General features: G+C 41.4%; 1 protein-coding gene and 1 long non-coding RNA gene across 3 annotated transcripts; one reads left to right on the forward strand and one right to left on the reverse strand.

The window, feature by feature from the left end:
• Positions 1 to 3,618: 3,618 nt before the first annotated feature.
• LOC117534061 (spermatid perinuclear RNA-binding protein-like) lies at positions 3,619 to 23,082 on the forward strand (the record flags this gene model as incomplete). 2 transcript variants are annotated; one of them, XM_034198096.1, is given in 14 exon segments in its annotated part: positions 3,619 to 3,731; positions 4,428 to 4,523; positions 5,134 to 5,245; positions 6,041 to 6,138; positions 7,441 to 7,546; positions 8,123 to 8,206; positions 8,889 to 9,097; positions 10,846 to 10,998; positions 11,184 to 11,318; positions 11,866 to 12,006; positions 12,353 to 12,482; positions 13,089 to 13,142; positions 17,142 to 17,189; positions 17,651 to 23,082. In XM_034198096.1, coding segments are annotated over 14 exon segments (1,574 nt in total), but the record flags the coding sequence as incomplete, so codon positions are not given.
• On the reverse strand, positions 11,402 to 12,522 carry LOC117534062. The gene is made up of 3 exons (XR_004567147.1): positions 12,307 to 12,522; positions 11,830 to 11,974; positions 11,402 to 11,639 (listed from the first exon to the last, which is right to left on the reverse strand). It is a non-coding gene; the product is annotated as an uncharacterized LOC117534062 (long non-coding RNA).
• Positions 23,083 to 23,464: the final 382 nt, after the last annotated feature.

Below are 23,464 nucleotides of genomic sequence, written 5' to 3' on the forward strand. Positions count from 1 at the left end.
ACTGGATGACAGATTTATTGCCCAACAATGTAAGAAATGCAAACACACACACTTAAACAAACACATAGAAAATAGCGCCAGAGCAGCATATGCGAGGTACAACATAATCAAACACACATATACTCCTTCACTTGTTTACTTATCATCTTATTCAATATTTAGAGTTATGGTTTTAACTGCATTTGTGAGTCTGTGTGTGCCTGTTTTTGCCTGCCGGGGTTGTGTGTGTTGATGTGTGTTCATTCCTTTAAGTGTGTTAGTGGGCGAGTCTGCAGGTCGTTGTCGCAGTGGTTGTTATCCCATTAATTCTTGTTTGTAGGCACGTGTGCTGAAATGCATTTGTACCGAGTAACAAATGTGGCCGCTGTGAACACTGACATGAATTCATTATCTTCAGCACTTCTCAGTCCTGACCACAGAGGTCAGCAGTAATTGATTGCTTTAGAAAGCGGGCTGAATGGAGCATCGTGAATATTTCAAGAGTTTTTTGTCCTCTTATCATTAGATGATTTAATTTTACAGTTTTTATTCAGAGCCCTTTCTTCATTTGCGTATTGTTATAAATACTTGGAACAGGTCTTTGTTTTGCCAATTATAATCTGTGGATAGGCAAGTCACATCTAAGATACCAGAATAAAATAATATCCCCAGACACAGTATTTGCAATGCTAATGTGTTGTTTCTCATGTACAGTATTCACTTGATATTTCTCCTGTCATTCCTGGTGATATTGAGTGTTGAAGTGGCGTCAGGCTCAGATATATTTGCTTATTTTTCATCTGCACGGAGTCATGTTGTGACCTTGGCCTCTGACCGTGTAGTTATGTCTGTCTGACACATGACAGAAGCTGACAGAAGAGAAATACGAGGTCACGAGCTCCTTGCCCGAGGCGGCCATATTGGTACGAACTACAACCGAGCCCAAACTCACACTGACCATCACCCTGACCTCGCCGACCATGAGGGATGACGAGGAGGAAGAGGAGGAGGAAGAGTTGGAGAATGGGGAGGAAGGACATGAGGAGGAAGAGGCGGAGGAGGAGAAGAAGGAGGAAGTGGAGGATGAAAAGGTGGAGGAGGAAGAGGAGGAGGAGAAGAAGAACGGGCGAGGTAGGAACTCATCAGTTGTAGTTTTTCCCTCTATTTTTAACACACATCCCACTTTGTATAATATTTATATAGAACTGTTTTTATTTCAAGCCAACCAAAGGCATGCCCTCTTTAACTTCTGCTGACACAAGACAGCTACAGGACACATTCCAGAGCTGAAGCCTGGTGTTCAGTCTAATGACCATCCCCCCCCCACACGTTGTCAGGGGTAGCAGGAGCTGATTATAATTGGTTGTGGGAGGTGGGACGGCGAGGCAAGGCCAGAGAAATCAATAACGGAGCAGTAGCAAGCTGCCCATGCATCCTGTGGCTCCCGTCCAACTAGACACTCAGGTCTCAGAGAGATAGAGCTGAGGTCAGCCGTACGTCATGCCACGCGCCAAGGCAAGACGGAGAGGACCGCTCGTATTTTTCTCTTTAAGAGGCATGCACACGCAACACACGGAGCACAAGACACTTTAATTGTGTCCCAGAGGGATAAAGATACCTGTCACACTGGATGTCTAATTGCTACTCATTTGTCAAGGCACCTGTAGCGGTTAAGGGATGTGAGCCAATATGACTAATAGGGTCTCATCATTAATGGCAGGGTCTATCACCTTAACACATTAACACATGTATTGATAGTCAGATACACCAGTGGTGTTGTCCAATGTCTCACCACCTCCTGCTCTCTTAAAGCATCAACAGCAATGTATTATGTACACAATGTATTTTTTCTGTAAGGCATTTCATATATTTAATTAAAACAGTGCTTGGTTATGTTTATCTGCCACACAAATCAGTCACCCTGTATATCATGGGTACTGTGTTTGATTTGATACATAGTTGAATATTTGCTTTAAATATAAGTTATTTAATCCCTGCGTGCTCTTTAAACTCAGATACAGCTCGCTTCTTTGGGTGGTCACAGAAAGCGGGAGGTAGGGTGATGTGACAGTAAATTCAAGGAGACACAGCAGCAAAGGGATATTTTTCCAGTCAGTCTGAGGGAGAGGATGACGTCAGTAACACAGAAGGAGATAAAAAAAAGAGCGCTAAGTGAGGCAGCGGCCGGCAGATCGTTTGAGAGAGCAGCGGGAGGACAAGCAAGCGAGACGAGAAAGGCTGTAATGATCCACTAGCTGCAGAGCAATCCCAAATGCAGCTGGGATCACTGACAGACCTTGAGATACACCATTTTACATCACAACGTAACACGAATGCACACACCACTGCATTCATAACACATAGGGGAAGAGCTACGCTGTGATAATGGCCATATGAGTCCAGGGATAATGTGAAATAGATGTCATCTTGCTCGTGCTACTACACATCTGACATTTCAACGTAATACCTCTTTAGGGAAGGATTGTCTTTTCACGGGAAAGTGATGAGGAACATATTGACCTAGTTGTGTTTTCAGAGAGACCCATAGGGCTCTTTAGTGTGTTTTATGTCACTAGCAGTAGGTCCCGCTCACGATAAACCCTCTCCAGAAACACCATGTAACCACACTCATTCATACACGGCTGCATTTGATTCAGCTCGCCTTGCACACCATAGATTTTGTGTTGACTTGGAGAATTGGAGAGAGCGTGGTAACTCAACCGTCCTGGCGTGCTCGGCGGCATGAATCAAACGCATACATATAAAAAGTGCAATAATGCTCCTTTTTTACCAACCACGATTCTCTGACTAAACCCTTGCCTTGATCCTTCCTCTGTGTTGTGTTTGTCTGACACTGGGTCAAACTATCTTAGATTTTTATTTTTTCCTTTTAGTTCTACTTTAGAAATGCTTGATTCTTCATTTACCCAGACAGGGAGTTGAATTGCTTTCTCTGCACCATTTCTATATGAGCCTGTGAAATCAGGTGCACCTTAAGTAATCCAGAAGAAAAAATAAAAACTCCTATTTTGACTCCTGCCTGGTGCAGACTGGATCAAAATAAACGAAATCCTCCTCAAATACGTAAAGGAGAGGTTGATTTACCTTGCTGGGCACAGCCAAATGAATGGATGTGTCCCAACAATGCCCTCACATTAAATCAAACACTCCTTAAGTATATGTCTGGGGGGGGGGGCTTTCCATCTCACAAAGTTGTCTCTTCTCTTGTAACCCTGGTTGCTGACTTGTCAGTGACTGGATGGTTGTAAACTACTAAATCACGGTTTAATAGTGCGTGTAATTGTTAGCACATATTCATACAAGCAACCTGTATTAATATGGGTTAAGATGTCAACATGTGATGCAGTCAACACTAATAGACTGATCACAGTGTTGAAACACCACCTGTAGAGAGACAGCGCTTCTTTCTACAAGGAGAGGAACAACTTTATGGCATGAAAAGCACCTTGTATGTACCAACAAAAATATCCATGCATTTGTATGTGTATGTTTGCTCTCACACACAATTCCAAGTGTGTCTGCACACATTCACACACGCACAGTTCAAACACACACACTCAGACCTGACGTGTGTGTGTTTCACGTTCTCTATATCGGGTTGTTATTGTTTTGTGGCAGTGTTGGGTGCTGCTGCGCAGAGAGTGGAGGCTGAGGAGGAGGAGGGGGAGGTGCTGGATAGACACAGATGTCTGTTGGCCCTGGCAGCGCTGCGACACGCCAAGTGGTTCCAGGTCGGCACCCACTCACTTCCTGTCTTCCTGCCCGGTGCTTATTGTAGCCTGACGATTCACCCAGAGGCCAGACACTCACTGTCAGATAACGCTGTGGGGCTTTATTTATGCTCACACAGATTAAGTTAATCCACAATAGATAGGAGGGTGACACAATTAGATAGAATAATTGCAAATGATGTTCAACATGAACAAAAAGGGATAAATATTACATCATTACACTATATTTCAAATTCTCCAAATCTGTATTTTTTCCACATATATAGACTATAGGTGTTAGATGAATCGTAAGGCTACAAAAGCAATGGTTGATACTTGTTTTTCTTTTTGGCTATTATGTGAACCTGCCTGCTCTGTACAGTATGTCAATGCTTCCCTTTGATTCCCCTCCCATACCCTTCCCCATATATCTCCCACCTCACTTACCTTACTGACAACATTGTAGTTCAGAATTAAGGTATTTTCTAAAGGTAAAGACCAAACCAATATTATTATTTCCAGTGATTTAATTTCATAACGTTAAGTGTCTTAAAAGTGGGATAGTTATTCTCTGTGGGGTTTTAGACGGATATAATCACTTCATTATGTGTTGTGTACAGCAGGCTGTTTATCTAACTGTGTTTGCACAAATACCCCTCCTCCTGTACTCAATTTCCTTCTTCTCCCCCCCCCCTCCATCTCCTCGGTCGCTCTCAGGCTCGAGTGAACGGGCTCAAGTCCTGCGTTATCGTTCTCAGGATACTTAGAGACATGTGCAATAGACACTCCATCTGGGAACCTCTCAAGGGATGGGTGAGTGTTTGCTGTAATGACCTGTTCAGCCCTCTTGAACTTTAATACACTTGTATGCTGACATTTGTGCATTTTGTGCGTTTTTCCAAAATGTTACTCATCTTCCTACTCTAATGCGAGGTCCATATTGTTACTGGAATTTTAAGAATTGTGCCCACAATCATCTATAGTTGAACTGGTTGGCTCATACAAGTATATCGTCCAGTGTACACTATATAACAGATCCTCATTATGATCTCTAGATGTGATGTTAATCTTGCAAAAAAAGTATGTTAAGTGAGAAAACGTGGATCCAACATTTAATAGATAAGATAAGATGGAACTTTATGTATCCCTGTGGGGAAATGTGGGCGTTTATAGCAGCAACAGGGTCAGAGAATAACAGTATTCACCCAAGGTAAAACATAAAGCTAAAATAGAATACAATAATAATAAAGAAATACAAAATAAAGTAACTGTTGAAACAAAAATATCACAGTAAGCAACAGATAGAGATTTTTCTTAGATATAAGTGTCAGTCAACACGCCCCATGTTTTATCACATATTACAATAATTGTTATTTTTTAGAGCTGCTTTTTCATATTTGTGTTTGTGTGTGTATTCCTGCAGCCCTTAGAGCTTATCTGCGAGAAGGCAATCGCCACCTGCAACAGACCTCTGGGGGCCGGAGAAGCCCTGCGTCGAGTCATGGAGTGTGTGGCCTCAGGCATACTGCTACCAGGTATGGAGCCTAGTGGATGCATGCATATACAGATGGGCAGATTAGAGCAATCCCCACTGAAGAATGTGGGGTTTTATGCAAATTGGCCTCGCTGGTGGATATCACAAGGGACGATGAGCTGATACGTGGAGGCTCTGCTTGGCACATTTTAGAGCTGCTTCTGTGAGAGGTCGAGACATCATCAATGACCCAGTAGAGCGCAGCTGTCTGAGGAAGGTCATCATTACATGAGCCTTTTAATTAGGAGCAGCTGAAGGGGTTTCTGTTACCAAATGTTGTGCATCTTTGGCAGGAATTCAATTATTCAGAAGTACGTGAAGTTTCATTTGACTTAATTTGAGAGATGTGGAGGCAAACGCAAGTTATGTCCCACCAGACTGAAGCCAACTTAAGAAAGCACTGAGATGTCTTTTAGAATATGTTAAAAGATAAATAAGCGGTATTTTAGAATGATTAACAAAATGCAAAAAAAGAAACAGCTCTAGTTTATTTTACAAAGAATGTGCCAACTAGTAGTAGAATATTTATTCAAATTTCTGTCACACTTAAAGTTTGAAGGGTTTCACCTTTTTATGTTAAGTGACTGGTTTGAATACATCACAGGCAAGATGACCAGGTACATTTTCCTATAGCTCCTGTTGTTGTCCACTTTAATTGTCAAGATTCCTGTCGTCACTTGTTTAATGACAGTGAAGTGAAGCTTAATGAAATGTCGCCGAGCTGCAGTGAGAGAGCGCAAAGTGACAGAGCGCAAAGTGACAACAACTGACTTTGTGTTCCTGTCGCTTTCCCTAGGTGGTCCAGGTTTACACGACCCGTGTGAGAAAGAGCCAACAAACACACTAACCAACATGACAGACCAGCAGGCTGAGGCCATTACCTACCGTGCACAGGTATACACACACACACACACACACACACACACACACACACACACACACACACACCACACACACACCACACACACACACATACACACTTCCGCTTGAAGACACAGTTGTTATCACCCAGCTGCATTTGCCTTGAGCTGTCAGTTTGTGGGAATCAGTAAGCAACATGCCTATTACCAGACAGAAAGACCCACCACCACCCAAACCACTCAAAACGCATGCACACACACACACTTGTTCGAGCGTGCACGTCTTCAGAGCTGTGTGGTGCTGAATTTTAATGATCGTGTGGGAAACTATTGCCATTGCTAGCCATAAATCCATCCCTGACACCCCGAGGACAGAATTTGTGTGCATGCACTTCGGGCGTGCGTGCGTGCCTCCATGTCCTTCCTCACACACACACTCCACTGAGCAGGGCAGCCTCTGAGCCGCATGGCTTAGTGAATCCTGCCGTCCATTTCCTTTGAAGGCAGCCTGAACGAGGCTTGAATGTCAATGGGGATAATTGTATCGGAGCAGATACAAGAGTAGATAGAGGAGAGGGAGTTGCTCCGTCAATGAGCTGCGTGGAGACTCATGAATATCTGAGACATTCCACCTCCCTAATGGCTTTGTATTAGCAGAGCCACTGTCGCCCATTCTGCGTGTCCTTCCGATTGTTTGTATAAATTGAGTATGTGTAAAGTAGATTCGAGAATGATAAATGAACTATCTTTGAGCACAAATGTGATGGTCTGTGTTGCAAGATAGCTCAAGGTGGATTGTATACACGTATATTAATGCAATTATCTGACAGATTCGGAGCACATTTACAGACATTCATATTTGCACAACTGCTTCTGTGTTCAGACATGGCCTTCTTACATTTGCGAAGATGAATATCAGCCTGAAGACTCTTGATGTCTTGTCTGTTTTTCAACCAGAATGTAAAAACTCCTGCTTTATCGGCTTTATTTTATTAGCACTTGAAGTTCCTACAGAACTAACCATTTATCTCAATAAGACGGCTGTAGAAGTTGATTATTTGACTGTTTGTCTGTACAAAGCTTATATTGTGGATACATGGAGAAAACTACTGGGCATTTACTCATCATTGGTCTGTATCATCATGACTCAAATTTAAAGGGAGGAAAATGTTTTCAATGTATTTAATTCCATTCCATTTAAAGGGCAAACCCAACGTTTTTTTTTTCTCGAAAACTGGAGGTCTGTTGTTGTTAAAAAGTTAAATTATGGGAAATCAAGTAAGTGGTAGAATTCCTCTGGTTTGAATGTATCTTCCCTATATGTTGCCTTTTACAGCATGCCCTGAGACTCATGGCATTCGGACAGATCTACAAGGTGTTGGAAATGGACCCTCTTCCCTCAAATAAACCATCACATAAATACCCTTGGTCAGACAAAGAAGGTATGTCCACCTGCCTGTAAATCTGTTTGTGTAAATGGCTTGTCAGTCTGTTGTTCTCACATGAAAACTATAGCATACTATGAACATAGATTGGACTTGCCATCAAATCTTTTCACGTATCACATGAGCTTTCTGGATGCGTTTGATTGTTTTACACACTCGCATCCTAGCAGCACTGTCAGTATTCTTGACATGTGAAGCACCGCAAAAAACGAGGTATTGCAGATATTGCCTCTTTATTTCCCATCTTTCAGCGTGTTAGCCAAAACATGCCTAGCCTTGGTGAAAATACATGAAAATGTGCAACAAGAGAACGTTGGCACATTTTTTAAGCCTTTTCAAAGAGAATTGACTCGAGACTTTTGGCGCCTAATGATGCCAATATGTTTATATGTCTTTGTCATTGTTGACTGTTGCTGGTCTGCATGTCTATTCTGTTGATCTTGTCTGTGAGTTTATTCATCTTTATTCTTCTTTTCACATATTCTTTGTCTTCTCTGCCTCTGTGTGTTTTCTCATGCAAACGTCTCTTGTAGTAACTCATTGATTGGTAACTTCCTCCATCTTTCTCTCCAGGTTTAGGTTTGAAAAGGCCGTATGAGGATGGAGCGATGGATGACAAAGACCTCATCAAGAAGATGAAGAGGAATCTAAGAAAAGGTACGAGAAGTAGGAAAGGACGAGCAATTGTGTAATTACTTTCTTGTGCGTCTTTCTTTTAGTCCCCAATTATTTTGAAGTGTGAAGGAAAGTATGCATTTCAAGAAATTAACAACAAAATAAATCCCATTATACAAAAGTTTAATTTAGCATTGGATTGTATTTATTTGAATTCAATCTGATAAACAAAGCAGTGCCATGAGATGTAAGTAATCATATTCCGTAACCACAGACAAGCTTTGCTTCTCTTCCCCGTCTCAATATTTTCCCTGTCTGCTTTTCTGCCTTCCACCTTCCTCCTATCCCTTAGATCAATAGTATTGATTTCAAACGTTTTAGTAGGCCACCCAACCGTCCCCAGATCTTTTTTCATACAAGGAGAAGACGAATCAAGGCTAATGGAGACAGAGAGGCATTTTTAGATATTGGCAAAGTGGAGCAAAGTGATTGAAAAGGAGAGAAAATAGAGGAGAGAAAAATAGAGAGGGACCTTTTATTCATCGTAAAAACAACCGACGAGTGTGCGGGAAACCTTTGAGAAAATGTGATTTATTGGGTACAGTGTCCCTGAATTGGGCCAGTCTGTCCAATTAGGGCTGGATAATCAGTACATCCCCTGTGAAATAAATCTATCCTAATATGCCCTACTTGTAACCATTCCTCTCAATTTTGTTTACATTAGTCCTAGACAGTAAAGCCATAGACTCCAACCAGCCTATGAACGCCCTGATGCGGTTGAACCAGATCCGGCCGGGGCTGCAGTACCGCCTGCTGTCCCAGTCGGGCCCGGTTCACGCTCCAGTCTTCACCATGTCCGTGGACCTCGATGGAACCGTTCACGAAGCCTCTGGATCCTCCAAGAAGACCGCCAAGCTGCACGTTGCTGTCAAGGTAAGAGGGGAAATGAGGGAAGAGGATAAAGTGTGCCAGATATATGTGCGGCTGACAGGAGAAGAACATCCCCTCTGATGTATGTTTGTGCTTATTTAGACCTACTGTTAAAGGTCACCTATTATGCTAAATCCACTTTTTCATGTCTTTTATACATAAGCATGCGTCCCCTCTGTGTAAAGAGATTCTGGAAGTTTCAGGAACAAAGATTCGTTCTCTTTTTGTCCTGATCCATTTATATAAAACCTGTCTGAAAATGAGCTGATCAGCTTTCGGCCACTTTATGATGTCATAAAGATGTTTTGGCTTCTGTAACCACTAACCCTAACCAACTAAGGTACCCCCCCCCCCCCCCCCCCCCCCCCCCCCCCTCCACCTTATCACCTGAATCTCCTCCTAGAGCACCATTGTGTTCTTTTTAACCAAATATCTCACAGAGGGGCGTGGGGAGGGGCTCCTTATTTTTCATCTAAAGTAACAGACACAGAATCAGCACTTTTGAAACAGGGCTGAAACAGAGGGGATTATGGGATGCTACAATGATCTGTTTGGTATTTGGAGCCAAACACTTCAGAGACATGTTTTGTATATATCTGAGACCTGTTATATATTGATGAAAAACAGTACAATAGGAGACCTTTAATGGAAAAAAGCTAAATGACAAAACTCTTGCAGCCAAACCTGTACATCTATAAACATGTTTCTGTGTGTGTGTGTGTGTGTGTGTGTGTGGGTGTGTGTGTGTGTGTGTGTGTGTGTGTGTGGTGTGTGTGTGTGTGTGTGTGTGTGTGTGTGTGTGTGTGTGTGTGTGTGTGTGTGTGTGTGTGTGTGTGTGTGTGTGTGTGTGTGTGTGTGTGTGTGTGTGTGTGTGGTGTGTGTGTGTGTGTGTGTGTGTGTGTGTGTGTGTGTGTGTGTGTGTGTGTGTGGCGGTGGGCAAATCCATGTATCCCAAAGTGGTTGTGACCAAAGAGGCTCTCCAGAGCACAGAGCCAGGATAATCCTCTCTCCGCTCCATTCCCATAAAAGGCTCTTTCTCCCCTTTTCCATTCTCCTTCTCACTCACTCACGTTCTTTCTCTAGTGTGTTCACCTTTTGATCTCCCCCTCTCTCCCTCACTTTCTCTCCCCCCTCTGCATTGGCTGGTTCAGCAGCTATAACACAATCACCCATTTGAGTCAAAGAAGGTGTCATTCTTCTATCCTCTTCTACGCTCATATTGTTTGGCTGCTCTGTCTGCTGAATAGACTTCCAGTAGACTCATACGACTTTAGTCTGTGTTGCCAGTCTATTGTAATGGCTTTAATTTAAGCATTGTGTGACTTAAATTAAACTATGCCGTGTCAGTACTGCAGTTGCTCGCTTGTTAGAATGTAGTCATTAACACATTTAAAGATGTGTCCATGCACTTTCATTCTTATTGCCCTTGTTAGCAGCTCTCTACCTTCATGGATAATTATGCCAATAAAGTCTGTTCAAAACATAGTCACCCACAAAGGGACATTAATGTCTCTGTGGAATTATGTTCTCATTCCATTAAGTGTGCTAAACTATTTTACACACACTCTAAGCCCACTGATAACACTATCTTGATTGTGTATAAGTACAGTAGTGAGACAATGTTGATTTCAAAATGTACAAAAACAACAAACTAAAATATATTGATATATATATTGAATAGCGGTAAAACACAAGTTGTTAAAAAATCTCCTCGCCTACTTTTTTATTTGATCATGCTGTTCCCTCTCTAGGTTCTCCAGGCGATGGGCTACCCAACAGGGTTCGACTCAGACCTGGACCCCATGAGTTCAGACGAGAAGTCGGACGGGGAGGGGAAGAGCGAGACGTCATCACACACGAGCAATAACCCAACACACACCTCGGACAATTCCAACGCACTGGAGGTGAGGATTGAGAAACAAGGGTTGATACAAAATTGCACACACTCAAATGCTTTTTCATGTCTCGGAATGTTCATTTCTAACTATTACAAATAAACACTTGTGTTGTCATGATCATGCTCAGTCTCCACTGTTTGCTTTCTAATACACTATACTTTTAAATGATAAGACTTTAATTATCTCCCCAGGTGCGAACTCAGGGTCCGATACTGACGGCGAGTGGGAAGAACCCCGTCATGGAGCTAAACGAAAAGAGACGAGGCCTCAAATACGAACTCATCTCTGAAAGTGGAGGCAGTCACGACAAACGCTTTGTTATGGAGGTGAGCTTCACAGTGCCTATGAAAATATATTAAACATGTATATGTGTAAGAGAGTATATTTATTTATGCACATGCCATTTAGCCATGGGGAGAAACATAACCGGGCACACACACACACACTCAGAAGCAGGCTGATCTCCGGTTGTGTCAATCAGTCAGCTTGGTTCATGGAGCAGGCCTGTTCTCTGTGGGGTGTGTTGTTTTCCGACATGCCTGGCCGCTCCATCGCTCCGCTGATTGATTAGCAAGCCTGCCTGACAGCAGGGCCTCGCTAAACAAGCCGTCCTGTTCAGCCAGACTCACTGGCTGAGTAAGTCATGACTGAAAAAAAAACATGGGTTTTGAACAGATTGATTGTGCAATTGTTAGTTTTGTTAAAGCTGTATTATATGGCGAAACCACTAATAGAAGTGATAATAAAACTATACAATTATTTTAACCAGATGCACAAAATGCAAAATGTTCCTTTTGTCCATAAGTAGTCTTAAAGCATATTTGATGAATATGTTACCTTCTTTATGTGTGTGTTTGTGTGTGTTCGTGTCAGGTGGAGGTTGATGCACAGAAGTTTCGTGGGGCAGGCCCCAATAAAAAAGTAGCAAAGGCCAGTGCTGCTCTAGCGGCTCTAGAAAAACTCTTCTCTGGTCCAAATGCAGCTGTAAACAAGAAAAAGAAGATATTGCCTCAGGTAAGGAAACACACACACATACACACATACACACTACATACCAGACACTGCTTCCATATGGGGCTGTAAAGCAAACAGTATCAAACCTATGATCAATACAACCTGTAGCAGTCTTTCTCATGAGCCAAACTGTCCATGCAGCTTTAAAGATGATAACGTTTAAACGTCTTTTTATTCTGTGGAGCAATTATTCCCACTTTGTTCACTCATCAGTTATCAGTGGCACTGGGATCCATACGTTATCAGATCACAGTTTATCACACCGTTATCAGATTGACATGTTTCATCCTGAGTACTCACTGAGCCTGTGTGCATGCTGGTTTGTAAACAGCATGTCTTTGTCCAGACAAAAGGAGTCCTGGCGGCCGCCGCCGCCGCCTCAGCAGTAGCAGCTCAGGTCGCCCGAGGAAGAGGAAGAGCAGCCCTCGCGAGAGGAGCCTTCGTCAGCGCCGCCGCACCAGGATATGTCACTCCAGGTAGTGAGATCTTATGTGAGATATGAAAGATTACAGCTATTCGTACTGATGGTATTTTCTTTATGTTGGTGCATTGTTCTAATATACAAATCATTTCAAATACCCGTAAATTATTGTCTTTTTCTTTTGATTTCTGATCAGAATTGTATTAATTATCAGTTATCAGAATCAGAAACCGGTTTATTACCAGGTAGGTTTACACGTACGAGGAATTTGACTTGATGTCATGGTGCATACATAACAAATAACATTAAATATTAGAAATAATAAAAAATATAGGAAAACACTGCAGTGTTTACATAGAAATAGAATGGAAAAAATAAATACAAAATATGTAATAAAATTCGGTAGTAATAAAAAAAATAGTGCTGAACTTTCACTAATATTCTATAATATATTCACTAACCCTAATGTGTGTCAATGATGGAATATACAGTATCTAATCAGGTAGGGGTTTTAGCTTCACCTCAGGTATTCCAACCTTTAACCACAGCTGTCTGCTAGAGTGCAGAAACACTGATCTAATCTCACTGAAGATGTTGAAAAATGCAGCCTGGAATTGAAAGTGCGCAATTGAATTAGACCCTGTCACCCCTTCCCCAACAGGCTTTGGGGCACCGTATGGCTACAGCCCCGCTGCAGCAGCTGCTCCTGCATACGGTACGTGCGTCTTCTTTCCTGTCAACTCATTTCACCTTCTCTCTGCCGTCTTCTTAACATCTCTTCCCTCTTAACCAGTCAATTCCCTTTCAACCCAACATAGCATAGTGGGTTTGTTAATTATTCAGTAGGTTTATCTTACACTAACCGTTCTTCTCAACCCTCGTTTGCTTCAAAACTTGATCCCATTTTATTCCATGTTGTGGGATTTGGCGCTGAGCTTCAATAACAACTAATTCAAGCTTAAACTGTCGCCTCTTTGTTGCATAATTCAAGCTAATCCATCAGCACTTTGGCTTATTGTCCGCTCAGCACTTTCTTCATTTTACTCACTATCTCATCTCATATGGGCTGAAACCGATCATGACACAAACATGCACTTATTGAATTAAAATCGAAAAGAGTCGAACTCTAACTAAGCTTTCCTGCACTGATAATAACCCAGACCTACTCTACGTACTGCTGCATCTTCATTTCTGTTGAGATGAGCAGAGTGTCAGTTCCTCACTTTACCAGCTGTTATTTAAGACAAGGTGGCAGGTCAGCTCCTGTCATGTTACTGCTGCTCCACAGTTTCTATGTCCTCACTGCTGAAAGTGCCCACTGCGCTCCCTCCCACACACACATGCATAGGCTCAAATCTATACTAGTCCTTGACCTTTGACAGCATCGGTATTGGTGCAAAAAACCACTCACACATGCGTCCTTCTGTCACACACAGTCACATTTACTCCCACAGACTAAGCCCTGTGCAGTGTGTGCACACATGGGAGGCCTCTCAGATTTGAATGAATCTTATGTGCTAAGAGAAACTGATCTGGGGCCCCCGGCAGACGTCTAGTACCCCCCTGAGATCCTGACTGCCCTGAACATAAATGAGCCTTCGTTTCTCTGTTTGTCGTGGAGCTCTGTCTTCATTCGGTTTCAATTCAATCCCTGGGATCTGCATTATTTATTAAATGTAATTGTGACCATAATGAAATACTCAAAATCCAATCTAGCAAGCACATTAAAGTGACTTTTATAATTACTTCTTTAACTTGTCTTTTTAAGTATCCTATTTGCCATGACATCCAATATATTTGAAGAGGCAGTCAGTTAGGGCCATCGTGCCTGGCCAATGAAAAGACTTGGCGATGAAATGCAGTGTATCTTCAGTGGGAGTGATGAAGAGTTATTGGTATCTCACGGTTTGCTTCTCTGCCCCGGTGAATCATCAGAACATTTCACGCATCATGGTGGGTGATCAGTGTGAGTTCAGCTCACCCTGAGCTTTAACTACCTACGAGTCGGTAGGAATTCATGTTATTTGAAAAAGTATAGATAAACACGAAAAGTTACATTCAACTCCATATTAGGTCCTGAAATGAAAAGTGACATCCTCCCAATTTGCGTCAGCACAGCATGTAAACTGAGACCTTGCTCTACTAGACTCTATAAAGCTTTGCCTGCCATCATGCAAGGTATAAGAGATATTGTGTTCTTATTATTTAATACACTTACTAAAACAAGTCCAAATTGGTAAAACAATCTTTGTGTTGGCTCCATCAGGGCCTACATTTCAATCAGAATCGAGAAATGACAACATTGGAAACAAAGCTTTTACCTTGGTCCCTGCTTTTCACTGTCCTCTGCTTTGGGCTTTCGTGTTGGCAATAATAACACATATTATAAAACTGGCTCACAGGACCGCTAATACATACTGTAAACCAGGACATTATATTATAGGAAAGGGCATTATATCATATTGGAACACAGGCTTCTATACAATACGGGACAATTTCTTTCATTTCTTTCTCTTCCTTCCTTTATTTTCCAACTCTGCCTCTGATTGGCTTTTAACTCTAACTAATCTCCCCGCTCATGCCTTAACCTAACCAATGAAATCATCGAAGTTAACAATTCGCCAATCAAGAGGCAGACATGGGCGGGTCATGCTTTTGCAATAGCAGGAATTGTGATGTATCTTACAGAGCTCAACTGTCTCGAGAAGAGTTATTTCACTTTATTACACCATGGGTCTTCAGTTGTAGTTGTGTTCATCAATCCAAAATAAGAAGTTATAAAGCATTGTACTCACCAGGGAAATTGCTGTGTAACATCGTTTAAAAAAAGAACCAAACCCCAGATATGTCAATGTGATTGAAAGAAGAAACTAAGGCAATCGTTTTGACCTGTGCTACTTAAGGATTAACTCAAAACATCATGATTTTCATAAAGGATGGTTGAGATTCCTAAAACTATAACAAGACCCAGTTTGTAATAAATCAAAAATGAATCTCATCTTCGGCCATTTGTTTTCCTCTTAACTATGCTTCTCGGTTTTCTCTAACCACCGAATAAGAACAAACAACCCTATCCGTTTCCTCTCACTCAGAGACCCCCCCCTTTGTTTAGAGGGCTGTTGGTTGGACCTAGATGCAGCGTAGTGTAGAAGAAGGAACAGACACTTTTGGTTTATTTGTTGCCCTTGACTCATGCAGAGCTCTTCTCATGTCTCCCCCTCAAGGTTTGCCAAAGAGAATGCTTCTGTTGCCTGTCATGAAAATGCCCACCTACCCCGTCCCCCACTACCACTTATTTTAGCTCCGGAGACACACACACACACACACACACACACACACACACACACACACACACACACACACACACACACACCACACACACACACACACACACACACACACACACACACACACACACCAAACGCTTAGTCATACACACCAAACGCTTAGTCATACACACACCAAGCACTTCTCCCAAAACCTGCTTTTTTCTAGAAGGGAAACCTTTTTCTACAATGATGGGAGAGGACCTGAGCTAAATATATTTTCTTTCCAGAAACTTTTATGAATGTGGAAAATAATGCAGGTTTGAGTTCTTAAGAGATAAACAAAAACTTGAAGGATTTTACTGTGAATTGTGACCTCGTACTTTGAGTCTAAATTATATATTTTAGCCTTTTGTTATTGTGTTATTTGCCAGGGAGAGGATAGCCTTTGCAATACGATACACACAACACACATTGTCTCTCTACAAAGAAAATATAAGCTTTGTGAAGGAATAAAGAAATAATAATTTTGAAAAAGAATCTCCTACACAAAGCTGAACACTGTCTGGTGTATACATTTCTTTACATTACAAAGGGATGTGATGCACTTTTAGTTTTGGTTAGACATTTTTGGATTATTTTTCCAGCAGCGATCTGAAACGATTTACTCACTCTTTCAACCTGCCTACGATACTGTGACCTAAACTTGCATCAATCTTTAATATTCCACTCTCATACAGCGCAGGGATTGAATTTCAATCTTTCCGCGTACCTCAGGGCGTCTCGTTACATCCTTTTGACCCTCAGTTTATAGATATTCAGAGGGAAGGGCGAGAAGACAACGATTGAATTTAGAAAGCTTTTGTGGGATCCTGCATCATGGATTCATCGGCACGATCCCATTACCTCACGTGGATTAATATCTGCCCGATTTCCCACAGCTATCGGAGTTATCAACTGGAGTGAATGCAGAGCTTTTTGCAGTTTGGGAGCTCAGTACATTGGAAAGACAACATATTTGAGCCCAACAAACATCTATATCACTTATTCTCCCTATATGCTTGTTATCAGGCGTCATAGAGCTGTTGTTAATGCATGTCAACCACAAACAGAAACTTTGGGACCCACATGAATTCATTTCTCTCTGTCTCACATGTCTCTCTGTATGTTGTTTCATTATATCAGTGCCATTGCTGTATTTGTTGTTTTTGCACGTCTTTGCTTAACCTTTAAATAAAGATAAGCACCAACTGAGCTGCTGAAGCCATTTTAAGAACATGGATTAATATCACAAGTAATGTATAAAACATTTAAAGAGAACTTAACTTAAAACAGAATAAAAAATGAAGTGCTAGTCAAAGGTCAGCTTCAGTCAGGACAGAGATTTGCTGGCTCTTCACCTGCCTCAGTCATCCAACCATCACCTGACAACATCTCCATGGTTACAGATATGATGCGCAGCCATTCGATGAGAGGACCCAGTATCTTGTCCAATGGTTGGTTGAGCTCTATTGAGTTGTTGTAAATCCTTTTAATTGTTTTCAGTTGTTACATTTTGATTATTGTTTTGTCATTCTTCTGTAGAAGTTTGAATGTATTTTTATTTCTGAAATCAAGATATTTATATTAGATACATTCCCTGTCTCATGGATTCAGCTTTGAATGTACTGATAGATATAAGACTTCTGTTATCTGATCTTTACTTTGAACTCTTGATAACAAAATGTATTTCCCAGAATGTTGAACTTTTCTGTCACCCAGGTTATGATTTATTTTTTAGAAACATTTCCAAAAACTGCTCAAGTACCCTTGAAGTAACCTTGTCCTAGAAAAAAACATGATTAGATTTCTTTCTCCCTATGGAATTGCCTTTTGATCCTTCATTGTCTTTTATGAATCTCTATATGTATGAACATGAATAGTAATCCTTCTGTCACTGTTCTTCTTCTCATTGCAGGTGGTCTTTTCATTGACAATCCCTTCTACCAGCCGCGGACCCTCGCTCCTTTTATCATTCATCTGGGTCCCCAGGATCTCTTCTCTGACTTCTAGTGGCAGAAGGTTGTTGGAAACTCTCTTCACACTGACCTGTGTGTACATGCAGGACGCCTATCTTTATGTCCTTCTCTAAGCCTTTTGATGCAGGTGATGGGCTCACAGATCTCAAACTGTTTCTGTTTGATCAGTCCGCCGGAAAAAAAAACGTTCTGTCAGCAGCAGAGTATCAAATCTCACCTACTGACCGAGAGGCTCAACGCTCCACTTTCTGTATTCTCTATTCTCCAACCAGATGATCACTTCAGAGGAGGGAAACTTTACACAAAGCAATACTCGGATTGTATGAGGAACGTTCAGCTGTGCGAGGCTGGGCTGAACTTCTTTCTTATAGCAATACACCAGAACTCCTCTCCAAGCTTACTGACTTGAGAAGATGTGAATGTCCGATGGAGTTTTACCCAACACAGCATTGCAATAGCTCATTCTGATTGTATATTCATTGTATGTGTGTGTACGTGTGGCTATAACATGACTATATACACATATATGTATGGTGTATGTTTCTATAACAATGTGTTGACAATAATATTACTATATGAGGATGTATTTATGTAAATATTCTATAAAATATAACTATTGTTGGTATAAATTATTTTAGAATTATAACGTGAGATGTAACTGTAATATCACAGTATAGCTTTCTTCCAATTTTATATACACTGAGCAATTGAAGCTAGTTCTAGGAGATGCAATATTATCTTTGGTATTCCTATTAACCCTGTGCTGTTAGAATATGTATGCTTCCTTCTTTCCTTTCCTTCCTCTCCTTACTTTCCCTCTATCTTTGATGTCTTTCTGAGCACGCTCTCTGCTGCCCGAGGTCTGTTTACGTGGCCCGGACCAGAGGTGCTCACTACTACTGAACACACTCATCACCTAATCACACCTGTGCACACCCAGGCACACACACTCTCCTGTCAAGAAGCACATTTTCTAAAGTCTCACTGCTGGCAGGGAATACTGTTGTTACAAATACAGTACTGTATGTGTATAGTATGTGTATACATCCTCCATAACACCCATCAACACTCTGTCCCGCTCGCCTTAGGGACCAAAAGCACAGCTCACTCGCGCATTGCTGTTCCTTCTTTCTGCCAACACACACATTCACACACACCCTTCCCTCCAGCCTCTTTTCCTATAGGGACATGATGGTGGCAGATACAGCCTGGTCAAAGGGCGTGTCTTAAAAAATGGCATCTCACAAGTTACTGGCTAACTAATTAAAGGTATAGCTCAGAAAAAGGTCTTAAAAGTGGAGCTTTAAATTCGATTGATGTGTTCCTGCCTGGGAATAACTATATTTCATGGGTTGGTTATGTCAGCTGTCGGTACTTAGAAGGAGGGAGTTTACCTTTGGTTTCTTTTGCCGGTCACTGATACTTAAAAAAAAAACCAACATGTCTGATCAGTCAACCACAGCAGTCTCTGGCCTCAAGTTACAGTACATTTAAGGATTCTAATAAGTTCCACAGAGTGAGATGTACTCTTTAAACATGAAGTATAAACCCATACTATCAGAACTCAAGATTAGTATTGAGAAAGAAAAGCCGGACTGGTGCATGCCTAGTTTCAATCACAGTGGCTGAGACACCTGTCAATCAAGCAAACGTCTCTGTTAGGCAACATCTTCTGAACATTTTTAGCACGATATTAGAAAAATACAAAAGTTGTATTTACCTGTATTTGAGACAGAAGTTGGATTCTTAAAGGATTTGAAACCCCTAACACAGCCAGCTTGTTAAGGCCAGTCTCCGTGTTGATGAACTGTTACAGAGAGATTTGGGGGGTGAAGTTTGGTTTGTTATCATTTGTAGTCTTAAAAATGCATGAATATTGTGTTTGACTATGTATCCCTAGGCCGTTGAGAATGCTATAGCACAGATTGCAAGTTTTATTTGCGTAGATTGTAGTTAGAGTGAGAGATGAGGTGTTCCATTAAACTCTAAAGTGCTTAACGCTTAAGTATGTTGGGTCTAACTTTGGGCTGTAATCAGCCAGAAAGCAGCATACACAAAGTACTCACTCAGTTCTATGTGGGATTCTTTGCAAATATCTGTAGTGCTTCTAAAAGCTCTTCATCAGTTTTATTTTATTTTTAGCCTTCAATAGAGACAAGGTGTCAGTCAGCAGAGACAAAATCGACCAGAATGTGAATCAAAAGGCTTTGATTCCCCTCAAGCTCGCCTTGATCTGCGCACCTGTTTGATCTCCTGCGTTTGCTTCAGCTTTGATAAAAACAAAAATGACGTCTGAGAATGCGGTGATAGACGTCCTAACGCCTCAAAGCCCATTGTTTTCAAGACTTTTGAGTCAAATTAGAGTTCTATTTTGCGACACCACTGAGCTGACAGTCAAGAGAATTCTTTAGTTTTACTGAATATGGAATACAATGAGAGTCAGGATGTAAATGTTGTCTCTGCTTATCGGTTCCTTAAACCTGGTTATGGTTCAGCCATTCAGCATCATGGACAGAACATCTGTGTTGAAATCAGAGCTTGTAAACATTAGCTGTTAGCCGCCGTCAAAGGTTGCAGTGAATGACTTTACTCCATTCACAAAAAATTGGAATCGGGGAGCAACGTTATCATGATATCAAATGTAATCTTGTTAACTGTTTATTTTGGCGAGATACTTGAATAAATATAGTTGTTTGAAGATAAAGAAAGTAGTCGAGTTGAGTAAAATTACCTCAAAATGTCAGTAAATTCCACTACCTATATGAAGACATTTGTTAGCATGCCGTTTTAAGAAAATAAACTGAACAAATCTCGGTCATTTACGTATGGGTAGCTGGTTACTCGACATAAACACAGTGTGTCTGTTACAGCCAGAGTCCACATCCGTTGCCTCTGCTCCGCACGACACATTTGTTTAGCTATTCCAAGCATTTCCCACCAAATCACAGAGCACCTCCGGCCCTCTCATCTCATCTGAGAGAGGCACTGCTTTGCCGTTTTCATCCTTGTGTGGAATTCACGTTGAGGTGAATAACTGTGTTGAAACAGAGCTTCTCTATCGGCTAAGAATTTCTCCTTATTTCCCCTCTGCCCTCTCTCTGTCCAGATGGCCCACATTAATAAGGCAGATATTCATACCTCAGTGAGCAACCTTTTCATTTCCCCTGTGACTGAACAGACACGCTGGAGGAGTCACCCTGACTACTGACCTGTCCTCTTGGTCTGTTGGCCGGACAACCGCTCACAGGAAAGGAGGCAGAGTGAGAGCTCAGGGAAACACGCTCGGTCTAAAAATGGCGCAGGCGTCTGTAGAGGTTGGGGAGTTGTTTCCTTAGTTAGGCAGATTTGTGTTTCTTGTTAGGCTTTACGGTAATACGTGAGGAAAAATAACTTTTTACCACTTCCCAGAAGCCCTGTTTGAAGATTTGGACAGTTGTGTCCATGTGGATAACTTTTCTAGAGAGTAATGCTTATTTGTCCTGCTCCCGGTCCCTGTGAGTTCTATGATGGATGTTCATCCCTTTCCATTGTTCCCATGAAAGGTCTCAGAGATCACTATGAAACAGGAAAACATGGCAGCCATTGTAAACGCATCTCCCTGCATCTACACTTTGACATACACAGCCTCTCTCTGGGCGTGTGATTACACCTGTAAATCTTCTAAGCACAAAACACACACACATTGTTCTCAGGGCCACCTGACACACACGTTTATGCAAATAGACACAGAAGTAATCATATATGTAAATATTTCATCATTCACTGACAATAACAGCCGAGCCCATTGAGACATTGTTTGCTTCATGGTTTGTATATCACACATAAGATTGTATGTAGTGAGAATTGTAAAAGTGGTTAGGCCTTGTTTGTACTTTAGGATTTGAGCCATGTATAGCTGAGAAAATACATCTCCCCTATTTGTTTTCTTGGTGCTTTATAACAGCCTGTCTGTAGCACTGTATATAATGGATGTTACTTTACCTTTTTGGAGAACCAGCAGTTACCCGTGAACAACATAAACTTTGCTGACAGGGGACAAAAGGGAGTTATTTTGGCACCAAATGCAGTTGCTTTGCACGTTTAAATGCTGCAATATGTTCAGTAGTTAAAGTGTGCTTTTCGCTGCCAGTCGCACAATTTCCCTCGGGCTACTCTTCATCCCGCTGCCAGGGTTAAAGGTCAAACAGGATAGGGAATAATGCAGAGAGGCTGTCTGTTAACAGGTTCTGGATTGTTCTGCGGGATGGGATTCATCCAGACACCAAAGACTCTGAAGGCTTTGTTGCAAAAATCTGATATTCCATACAGTACGGGAGGTGATACTCGCCATCTAGACAGTTAACAAATACCAGGTGGTAAATGAAGGAGAAAAGTGTCTTGCATTAGCACAGAGACGCTAGGAGACATGCTAAATGTGTCTGAAAGCAGAGGAAGAAGAGCCGAAAGAGCCAGCAGGTCCATCATCTGAACTCTCAGCCGAAATAATACGATCACGTTTCAACTGCCGAGGCAAAGGAAACCAGACTAACTGCTGAACGCATCATTTTCTCCTGGTGTGTGTGCATGTGTGTCGTGGGGGGGGGGAACACCTGTGAGTTTGTGTGTTCGTCTGGCTAGCACATCAACTGGAGGAGGATGGGAAGTTATTTCACACCCATACGCACGCACAGACACACATTATTGCAGTCACATTTAGCATGTTGTTGCATATCTTCTGGTCATGGTCTGCTGAGAAGTCCAAAATCCTCCTGATAAACGATCAAAGCATTTTGGTTGGGAATGTACACTGTCATTATAGTGATTGTAGAGTAGAATGTATTTACTCATAGAGAGAGTAAACTTGCTTTTGTGTAGAGAAGCATATATACAGAATATATATGGATACATACATATACATCTATATATCTTTTGATCTTGTGTGTGAGAGTTGTTTTGGGCGCATCCACCCTGTTAAGATTCATATTTCTCTCCCCTTTTTCAACTTTTATTTATTATGTTCGGACAAAAGTAGCGTCCTACGGGTGATGAGTGTTTATGTTTTTCCTGTATATATGATTTTTTTATTTTATTTTTGACAAAAAGGGGTTTAAAAAGAAACAGTTTTACGATGCTGCCTATGAAGTGATATCTGTCCACAGAATCTGTGTGATTCATGAATTTATCAAAGTGATTTTTTGGTGAAATGTAACAATGACAGGGTGGGAGTCTCACAGGTCGTGCTGAACAAAGGCCAGTGACAATGAATCATTTGAACTTGCTGTATTGATTAGTAGCAACATTCACAGCAGTGATGATCTGTGGTTGTCACTGTTTTTGACATAATCTATGCTTGACAAACTGAAAATAAATCTGATAAAGTGCTGAATCTCTATAAGTGAGTATCTTTTTTTTTTAAAGGTCACTTATTATGCAAAACTAATTTTTCATGTCTTTTATACATACATATGTTTCCCTTCTGTGTTAAAAGATTCAGAAAGTTTCAGAAAAAAAGGTTCTCTCTCTCTTTTTGTCCTGATCCATTTATATAAATCCTGTCTGAAAATCAGCTGATCATATTATGTCCACTTTATGATGTCACAATGTTTTTATGGGTTGTGCAACCATTAGCCAATAACCAACCAAGGTAACACCCGCCCACCTTATCACCTGAATCTCCTCCTGGAGCACCATTGTTTTTTAAACCAATCATCTTGCAGAGGGGCGTGGCCAGCAGCAGCTCATTAGCATTTAAAGCTACAGACACAGAATCAGCA

Source organism: Gymnodraco acuticeps, unplaced genomic scaffold, assembly GCF_902827175.1.
Source record: "Gymnodraco acuticeps unplaced genomic scaffold, fGymAcu1.1, whole genome shotgun sequence".
Taxonomy (NCBI): Eukaryota; Metazoa; Chordata; class Actinopteri; order Perciformes; family Bathydraconidae; genus Gymnodraco; species Gymnodraco acuticeps.